We start from the raw sequence: 10234 nt of genomic DNA on the forward strand, positions 1-10234 counted from the left end.
TTTCATCGATGATGATTTAGTATGAGTGGTCTGTCAGGGAATCAGACCATCTCAAGACAGCAGATTTCAGACAGAGTAGATATGGACTGTTGCGAGAAATTCGTTCACCAGTGGAATTTAAGGCTTTGCAAAGATTGGTCATGGCTACCCTGAGAAGGCTAGGGTGTGCCCAGGATGGTGACCATCTCACTATAGTGATTGGGTGTATAAGGAATGGTAAGAAATGATTTCGAGGACGAAATCTAATTTAAGTGGGGGAGAGTTGTAACACCCCGTTTATTTAAATAAATTAATAAATGTAAGTCCTGGACTGATTTGCGAAGAATTTTAGATGTAGAGGGTTAAAAGTGTAAATTCCAGATTAGTTTTGTAAGTATTTATGAAGGCAGGGAGTAAATGGTAATTTATGGGACTTCATTTGAAGAGATTATGGAAGATAGGGGGATGTTTGGTAATTCCCGTACCTAAGTTGTAATGGATTCTAATATTCAGGGTTTAAATTGTAAATATTGGATTAGATTTGAAAAAATCCCATGAGGAGGGACCAGAATTGTAATTATGGAAAAGTTGTGAAATGGATGGGGTATATAGCCGATGGCTTCTTAGTCCAAACCCTAACCCTAAATGATGGAAGCATCTGCCACCCTTATCCCTCCACTCCTCCAGTCGCCGTCACCACCCGACTCCCTCTTGCCTTCCCGATCAGTCGAAGCTCCAAGACTCCGAATGACCACCAGTGACTCACGTTGTCGACAAGTTGAAGTCTGCCGGATTACGGGGACGTCGCAACAAATGAAGGGCAGCGAACTAGATATCGGCGTGTTGCTCGTCACCGCTGTCGGAGCGGGAACTACCTTTCGAGTGACGCTGGTTGCTGCCGGCGAAATCAAAGATTGCTAGGCCGACGTTCGTCCGATGGGCGGTGAGAAATCGAGTCAGTTGGCAATCGCGGTTGTTTCCGGTGACGAATAAACCCCCCCCCCCAGCTCCATCCGCCGCCGCTGGCTCACTCTTGTTTGCTCCGGTCACCGTTGCTACCCCGAAGGGGCTGTCGTGTTCGCGTGGGTTTAAATCCTGTCGAGTTGGTATGTGACGAACCACCATGGCAGCTGGCCATTGTGGCTGTGCCGCCGTCAACCCCCCCCCCCTTAAGATCGATGAAGAGCTACTCGATGGGTGTCTATCTTAGTGTGTGTGTGTGATGTAGCGTGTGCATGATAAACCCTTGGTCGGAATCGGAAAATAAGTCATCGCCACCACATGCCACTGCCGGCCACCGCTAGGGTGGCTGTGTGTGTGTGTGTGTGTTAGTTAGTGTGTGTGTTTATTTTTGGATTAAACCTTGTAATTGTAATTATCAATGAATAATAAAAATAATAGTAACCACCACCGTAAGGTGGTGGCCGCCGCCATGTGCCGCCGTTGATTACCACTACCCGAGGTGGTAGTGGGTGGTGCCCCACAAGCAAAAACCTAATGGACCTAGCCAAAACTCTAATGGGCTTCAAGATTAATTTTGGGCCTATTGGGCCATGTTTGAGTAGAAACCCTAATTAGGGTTTAGAAAACCCTAATTGTGAGTAATTGGGCCTTGGACTTATTGGACCCATTTTTGGGCTATTGAGATTGGATTGTGTATTAAGCCAAATTTCTCCATAACATTGATCTAGTAGAGTAAAGTACTTAATGGATTAAGTCCTTAATGGGTTAAGTAAGAAACACTTAACCCTAATCGTCATTTTATCTGAAACCCTAGTTTCACTTGGGCCTTGAGTTGGGCCTTTCGATTGGGTTTTGGTAATTGGTTTAGTAATGGGCCATCCAAGAATAATCAAATGGACTAGAGTAATTAGTTGGGCTTTGGGGTAAGGCCCATATGAAGTATTGGGCCCAATTTGGAAAATTGGGCCATAGATGGGCCATAGTTTGGGCCTAGATGGTTGTATGATATTGGGCACTTAGAATGAGACATGTTGGACTGGACTGAACAATTGGGCCTTAAGGGAAGTCCATGTAGAGGTTAGGCCCAATTTGGAAAATTGGGCCATATGTTGGGCTTTAAGCCATAGTTGGACTTTTGGGCCTTTGAGTTAGGCCTTGGGCTTGAATCAAGCCAAGTTAGGGGTGGAGTAGTCTTTTACCCCAAGTATGGACTTATGGTTATGAGTTGGAACCCAATTATTAATTGGGTGTTATTTTGATATTGACAGATCGGGAATCTGTCATCGAGCAGCTATGGTTTTGTTAGTGGGACTTCAGCAGTATGAGGTGAGTCCTCTTCCAGTAGGAACGGGTCTAAGGCCACAACGTCGGCCCGTTTAGATGTTAGTAGTACCGGACTTCGGTCTGATGCCGGGCAAGGCCCGATGCAGTGATTTAGTTTGCACATTAGTATTACCGGACTTTGGTCCGATGTCGGGCGGGGCCCGATGAAGTGGCTTAGTTTACATGTTATATGTTATGTGTTTCGGATTTCGGTCCGATGTCGGGGTAATCCCGAAAAGTAGTTATATATGCTTGATGTCTTTGTGATTCAGGCATGTTTATGTTATGTGTTATATGTTCCAGGTTTCGGCCCGATGCAATATATGTGATTATGTAAGATGTTATGCTATGTTCAGTTTATTCCGGACTTCGGTCCGATGCCGGGCGGGGCCCAAGTTATTCCGGACTTCGGTCTGATGCCGGGCGGTGCCCGATGCAGTGGGCGGGGCCCAAGTTATTCCGAACTTTGGTCTGATGTCGGGCGGTGCCCGATGCAGTGAGCGGGGCCCAAGTTTGTCCGCACTTCGGTCCGATGCCGGGCGGGGCCCGATGCAGTGGGCAAGGCCCAATATGTGCTATGTGTTATTGTATGGTATGTGGTAGTTTGGGGAGACTCACTAAGCTTCGTGCTTACAGTTTTCAGTTTTGGTTTCAGGTACTCTAGTTTTCAAAAGAGGAGCTCTGGAAGATTGCAGTGCACACACCATTTGTCCAGCCTGAGATGTTTATACTCTGATACACATGACAATTGTTATATTATTTTGAGATACATTGGTATGATTTTTCTATGACGTATGATGACTATGGTTTTATTATTGATTTATAACGAAGTTTTCTGACTGTGTTTTTGGGATGTTACATTTCAATAAGCTAATTTGGAATTCTAGGATAGATGCTTCTGAGTTTGATATTAGATGGAGAAGTTTTATTGAAGATTATGAGCTCCAAGAGGTTTCATGGTTTTCGAAAATGTTTGATATGAGAGAAAGTTGGATTCCAACATATTTTAGAGACATGCCATTGTCTGGTTTGATGAGGACCACTTCTAGGTCAGAGAGCATGAATTCTGCATTCAACAAAGTTGCTGACTGGGGTAATTCATTGGTTAAGTTCTTTGCTTGTTTTGATTCAGCTATGGACAAGCAAAGACATAATCAGTGTTTCTTAGACCATCTTAGCAATATTTCCAAGATTAAAAGTAAAATTTCACTAAAAATTATGGAACATGCTGCTGATATATATACTAATGAAGTTTTCATAAAAGTGAAGAAAGAAATTGAACAATCTGTATTTTCATGTTCACAACACAGTGTTACAAATGAAGAATTTTATGATAGATTTGTTGTTATGCAATGTAAAGATATTATGGGGTCTATTCCAAAAGTTGTTAATGAAGAAGATTCAGAAAGTGAGTGTGAGTTTGTTGTTCCAGAAAAGACTTTTTTTTCAAGGTAAATTATATTTTTTTTAATTTTTTTTCAAATTTTAAGTTGTGAATTATTAATATTTTTGTTTGTGTTTATTATGCACAAGTTGTTTATGACAAAAAAGAATCAAGTTTTGAATTCTCTTCTTCATTGTTCTTTCAGCATGGTATATTGTGCAGACATATATTTTGCATTTTTAGGACTTACCAAATAAACAAGATCCCTTCAAAGTACATACTTAGGCGTTGGTGCAAAGGTGTAATTCCATCTGAGGTTTTTATGAAACAATGTTCAAGTGACGAGGCCTCATCATCATCATCATTTTTATATGATCCTCTTTCTCGTCAGGTTTTGAGTTTTGTGGAAGAAAGTGTGTCTATTTTGAGTAAAGATGCGGATAAGCTTAATTAGTTTTTTGAGCTCATTAAAGAAAAAAGTTGAAAGTTCATGGTGTTTGTTCTACGTCAATTTGTTCAGATTTATTGTCGACAAGAAAAGATATTTCTGAGTTTGTTGAGTCATCCTATGGAGTGAAGAAGCCATTTATTTCTGATATTGGAAACCCTTCAGATGACATAAGTAATAAAGGATGTGGTACAGGTAAGAGGTTGAAAGGAGCTAGAGAAAAAGCCATTACTGAATCAATTAAACAAAAAAGGTTTTGTTCTAGACGCAAACAATATGTTATTGGTCACTGTTAGGAATCGGACCGGGTACACGCAGCGGAAACACACTGTCACACACTCACAAACTCACGAAAAATAAAGCAATAAAGAACACAAGGATTTTACGTGGTTCGGATTCGGTGTAAATCCTACGTCCACGGGCTGCAACTAGATTTTCTTATTAACTTAATAAGATTACAATTTATAACTCTACAAGTTATATTTGATGCACACATACAAAGGGTTACATCGCACATATATATATAGGAGAGAGAGCCGTACTTTCTTTTGTTTACACAAATTGCCGTCCAAAATTTTCCTTCAATTCACATATTGTAAATATAATATTGCGGCCGTCCATTACCGACCATGCAAAAAATGCGTCCAATAATAAACAATTGATTTGCCGTACCTCCATTCAATATTAAACAATTGAATTGTTTAATATTTTTCAAGTTACATTTATGGCCCTTGAACTCTTAGGAACTTGTCAATTTGTTCAAGACTCCATAAATCTTAACAATCTCCCACTTGGAGGCTTGAACAACTTTAGCTTTTCTCCGCCATTCAACTCTCAATTATTCCAGTAATCTTAAAAAACAACCAAGTCCTTTTAGGCTTCCAGTTCCAATGAACAAGCTAAAACTTAGTCTGATTTCTCTAGTTGCAGCCGCCCCTCATCATCAATTACTAGAAGGGCCAGTTGAAGCTCCCACTAGCTCCAACTCAGCCGTGGCTAATCCCACCACCGACTCATCCTCTGTCTCAACTGGTTTGGACACTCTACTGGATCCAGAGATACACCGAGGACCACTAACACTCTCCAAACATAGCAAACATCCAACAGGAGAGAAATTTTCAGTCTTAGTCTTCAAAACCCAACGGCTCTTTGTAACTGTACCCGAAACACGTCCCGTGCTCCCACTGTCACAGAATCCCCTGAATGGTTTCGACTTTCGAACTCGTTCAGCTAACATCCCTTTGGCTTCAGACTTCATGTTTGCAAAATGAAGTCTCTTAGCACTAGATTTAGCGAACCAGATTTTGTCTTGCTTAACAGGGACGGTCATACTCAGCAGGTACCTCAACCATATACAATGACCCACACTTCATACCACGAGCAATCACCAGATCACCATTGACCACCCTCCATTTACCACTACCAAACCTTACTTCCAGTCCTTGTTTATCCAGCTGACCAACAGAAATCAATTTCTTCTTCAGCTCCGGAATCACCCTGACATCCTTCAGGCTCCATGTAGTTCCTAATGAAGTAAACAAATCAATATCTCCCATGCCCGTTACCTGAAGCATCTCGTCATTTGCCAAACGTACCTTTCCAAAATCTCCTTCTTTTAGATTCACCATCGTTTCCCCGTTGTCCATGGCGTGAAACGAAGCCCCTGAATCCATGACCCAAGAGTCTACAGAACTTTCCATACTGAGTATCAATGCATCATCCTCAGACACACTCTCAGCACCAGCAATGTTCAATTCTTTCTTTGGACATTGACTCTTAACATGTCCCACTTCTTGACAGTTCCAGCATTTCACATTCTTCAAAGTTCTAGAAGAACTTTTTCCCCGACTCCCACTGCTCCTGCTATTCCCTCTACCTCTTCCGACATTTAATAAATCAGAAGAGGAAGATCCACCTTGATTCTTGAGTCTGATATCCTCGCCTAGAACCAAATCTCTAACCCCTTCAAAAGTCATACCACTGGTCCCCACGGAACTCGTAACAGCAGTAACTGTTCCGGACCAGCTATCAGGTAGAGAAGCTAGTAGCAGCGAAGCTTGAGTCTCATTATCAAATATAATTCCCACAAATGATAATCTGGACAGAATTGAATTTAGATTATTAATGTGAACCGTAACTGAGCCTTCCTCATTCATCCTTGTAGTGAACAACTCCTTCATCAAGAACACATTGTTAGCCGCCGATGGTTTCTCATACATATTTGACAGAGCCTCCATCATACCACGCGCCGTGGTTTCATTCATGATGTTGAAAGCAACGCTCTTTGTCAATGACAATGTAATAACCGCCTTGGCTTTCTTGTCCTTTGAGTTCCACGCATCTTCAAAAGCTTTTTCCATTTTCTCCGGTTTGTCTCCGAGTACCATGTCCAAGTCTTTCTGACATAGCAATGCTTCTAATTGCATTTTCCACCAGCTAAAATCAGAACCGTTGAACTTTTCGATTACAACCTTGTCTTCAGCCATTATGACAAACAAGAGACAAATCAAGTACACTCGTGCGTGATAAAAAAAAACGATCGTACCCTCCAAACCTTGCTAACCAGGCTCTGATACCAGTTGGTAGGAATCGGACCGGGTACACGCAGCGGAAACACACTGTCACACACTCACAAACTCACGAAAAATAAAGCAATAAAGAACACAAGGATTTTACGTGGTTCGGATTCGGTGTAAATCCTACGTCCACGGGCTGCAACTAGATTTTCTTATTAACTTAATAAGATTACAATTTATAACTCTACAAGTTATATTTGATGCACACATACAAAGGGTTACATCGCACATATATATATATATAGGAGAGAGAGCCGTACTTTCTTTTGTTTACACAAATTGCCGTCCAAAATTTTCCTTCAATTCACATATTGTGAATATAATATTGCGGCCGTCCATTACCGACCATGCAAAAAATGCGTCCAATAATAAACAATTGATTTGCCGTACCTCCATTCAATATTAAACAATTGACTTGTTTAATATTTTTCAAGTTACATTTATGGCCCTTGAACTCTTAGGAACTTGTCAATTTGTTCAAGATTCCATAAATCTTAACAGTCACAATAGTAGGTCATTTGAGCGTTTGGAAAGACAAGCAAAAGAAAAAAAAATGTGTACAAATGGCAAAAATATGGATGCAGGATCTATTTGAGAGACTTTGAGGATTTTTATCATTTAGTTTTTACTTAATAATAGTTTCTTTATATATAAGATTTTTATCTTTTTTGAATTGAATAGTATTTGTTTTGTACTCACAATTTTATTTGTTTAAATATAATGAATTTTTCTTAATAATAATTGTTAAGTTTGATATTCTTAAATCTATGATTATTGATATTATATAAATATATTGTATTTAACAACTGTGAATTTTTTAATTGTGTTTCTAAAATTTTTGTCTATGTTATTCACAACTTAATTATTATATATCATCTATATTATTTTATTCAAACATAGTAGTTATGTTTCTTAATTTTTATTTTATTGCATACTACTGTCTTATATATATATATATATATATATATATATATATATATCAATTGCATTCAAATGTTTTTAAAAAATTTTATCTTTCTTTAAAATTTTTTCAAAAATTCAATTCACAACTTAACACTTTAGTCATTTTGTTTTGATTTAAACATTCATAATTGTCAAAGTTATGATAAACATTCATTTTCTTAATAAATTTTATATCAACATCAACAATTAACTAGAAATTCATATTTAGGTAAGAAAATATATCATTCCAACATGTTCACCATGTGTGCAAACATTACCCAAAATAAAAACATCATAAACACCATATTTGTTCAACTAGATAGAAGTCTTCAATAGTAGCTAAGCATTTATAAAAATAAAAACAGTAGATATTTATTTTTTAGTCTTCACCAATCAAGTGAAACTTTTCCTCATAGTTATGCATTCCATGATTCACAACTTGTTTTTGTTCTTCTGTTGTCAACTTTTCAAACTCAAAACCTTCTTCTATTATCTTGTTGTTGTGGATATTGATATCATTCACCAAGATCTTTGTAACATATTTTGACGAAGCTTTGTCAATTGTGTTTTCTGCTGCTTTTGATCTTTTTCAATCTCAGAATCCCAGTTATAAACAACTTTCAAAACTTGATTCCTTTTTGTCATAAAAAAACACTCTTGTCCCTTGAAAGTTTCCATATGTCTCATCAACATAATTCCACTGTCGTTCATGTTGTTTTCTGTCCACCACTTCAGTTTAAAAATCACAACTTCTTTCTTCATTAAATCTTCTGCTTTTGGGTGTTTTTTATCAATCAAGTACAACATCATGAGATTGAATTGTATTAAAAAAATATATCAGTAAAGATAATAAGATATAAAATTCACAGTTTAAGATTTAATAGAAAACATTTGCTTTTTTTGCTAAGTTACTATTTAATACTCACCAAATAATATGGCAACACTCCATAAGTATGCACAATATCTTTTGTGGTTTTGTCATTCTCAATCAGATGTACACTACATTTTTGCAAATTGAAACAAATGATGTAGTAGTGCTTTCTGTGCAATATTGGGAAGAATATCTGCATTAATGATATAGTTGAAATTGTTAATGCCTTAATATAAATATTTGTATATATACAATATAATTATAATAAAAAGTAATAAATGGTTTTTTCTTACAATTCCAACTTTTTTAAAATCCTTCAGATGTGTGTAGTTCTTCATGGCTTTATTCATTTTTTCTTCAAACTTTTCCAATCTCTTATCATATGTTGTATCCATATCCAACATTTCATTGTTCTTGGAAAAAATGAAAATGTTATTTTATTAAATTATCATTATTTATTTTATATCGATATTAAAATTATATACTTATATTTTAAAATATTTCTTACCACCATTCATGTTGGGAAATAGAAGCATAATGGTGTTGTATTTGCTTTACGCTTCTCTTCATCATTCAATAACAACGACCAACAGTCGATTACTTTTGGGTGGATCCATGCACTTGGTATAAATGTTTCAAAAAATATCCTTTCTACTTTATGCCCATTCTTTGTTTCAAATATTATTTACCTGTTTGACTAATATAAAATTATTAAATTTAATTTTATTAAGTTGTGAATATTAAGTTGTGAATACTGATATGAGTTTTTGATTTTATGAAGAAAAAAATAAAAATAGTTTAAAAAAACTTGTTTTTATTTTAGTTTTGTTCATATTTACATTTTTATTCACAACTTAATACAATTAAATTTAATTAAGATTTTAAATATTATTTATATTAAAAGCATTCACTTACTTGTGATACTTTTGTAGTGAGAATATGGATTTTGAAATCCTTGTCTCAACAGCTTCTAACTTTTTACTCACTTCAACTGTCCGCCTCATGTAAGGTGATTGTCGAGGCTCTGTTTTAGTTGTTGTCCTCTTTGATCTTTTATAAACTTCTTTTTCTTTTCCTTTTCCTTGATCATTCTTTTCTTCAAGTATGTTTTTTTCATTTCCCTTTTCTTCTTTGTTGTTTGTTGCTCCTGTAAGATGTATTGTATAGTAGTCATTTTAATTGAAAATCTAAGTTTGTTTTTAAGTGATATTTTTGTTTTTCATATTACCTTCTCCTTAAGATTCATTGGTAAAAAAAAACTCCTTTTGTTCAGCCTCCATATTTGGTGTGTTTGGCATATTATCTTCAAAGTTTGGATTATCGTATTTTGTTTCTGTTGTAGCATTTTCTTCACCTTCTTGTGTTTCTAAGTGATGTTCAAACTCTTTTTCACCTGTCTCATTTTCATCTTCTTTTTCTCTTGTTCTTGATGATTCACCAATGTTTTTGTTAAACATTTTTTCAATGTTCACAAATCTTTCAAACCATCCACATAGTTCTTTATCATTTGGATATTTTTGAAGTGCATGCTGCAATGTTTTTTGAATTCTGTTTCTACACTCCAAAATGGTTTTAAACTCACTTTCTATCAAAAGACAATAGTTCTGCAATAAGTATTAAATTATTGTTAGTTTATAGGTACATTTTTGTAAAAATCAATTCACAACTTAATATTCAGTTCACAGCTTAATAGAGTAAGTTCCATTATGACCTCTGCACCAATGTCATCATTTTCTTTTGTACCTGCA

General features: G+C 36.5%; 1 protein-coding gene across 1 annotated transcript; it reads left to right on the top strand.

The window, feature by feature from the left end:
* Nucleotides 1–3234: 3234 nt before the first annotated feature.
* Nucleotides 3235–4393, top strand: LOC145140549 (protein FAR1-RELATED SEQUENCE 1-like). Its single transcript, XM_079074001.1, has 3 exons — nt 3235–3716; nt 3893–4062; nt 4170–4393. The coding sequence occupies exons 1-3, from the start codon at nt 3235–3237 to the stop codon at nt 4391–4393; spliced, it is 876 nt and encodes a 291-aa protein (XP_078930127.1).
* Nucleotides 4394–10234: the final 5841 nt, after the last annotated feature.

Source organism: Lactuca virosa, chromosome 9, assembly GCF_052849685.1.
Source record: "Lactuca virosa cultivar CGN04683 chromosome 9, Lactuca_virosa_CGN04683_v6, whole genome shotgun sequence".
Classification (NCBI taxonomy): domain Eukaryota; kingdom Viridiplantae; phylum Streptophyta; class Magnoliopsida; order Asterales; family Asteraceae; genus Lactuca; species Lactuca virosa.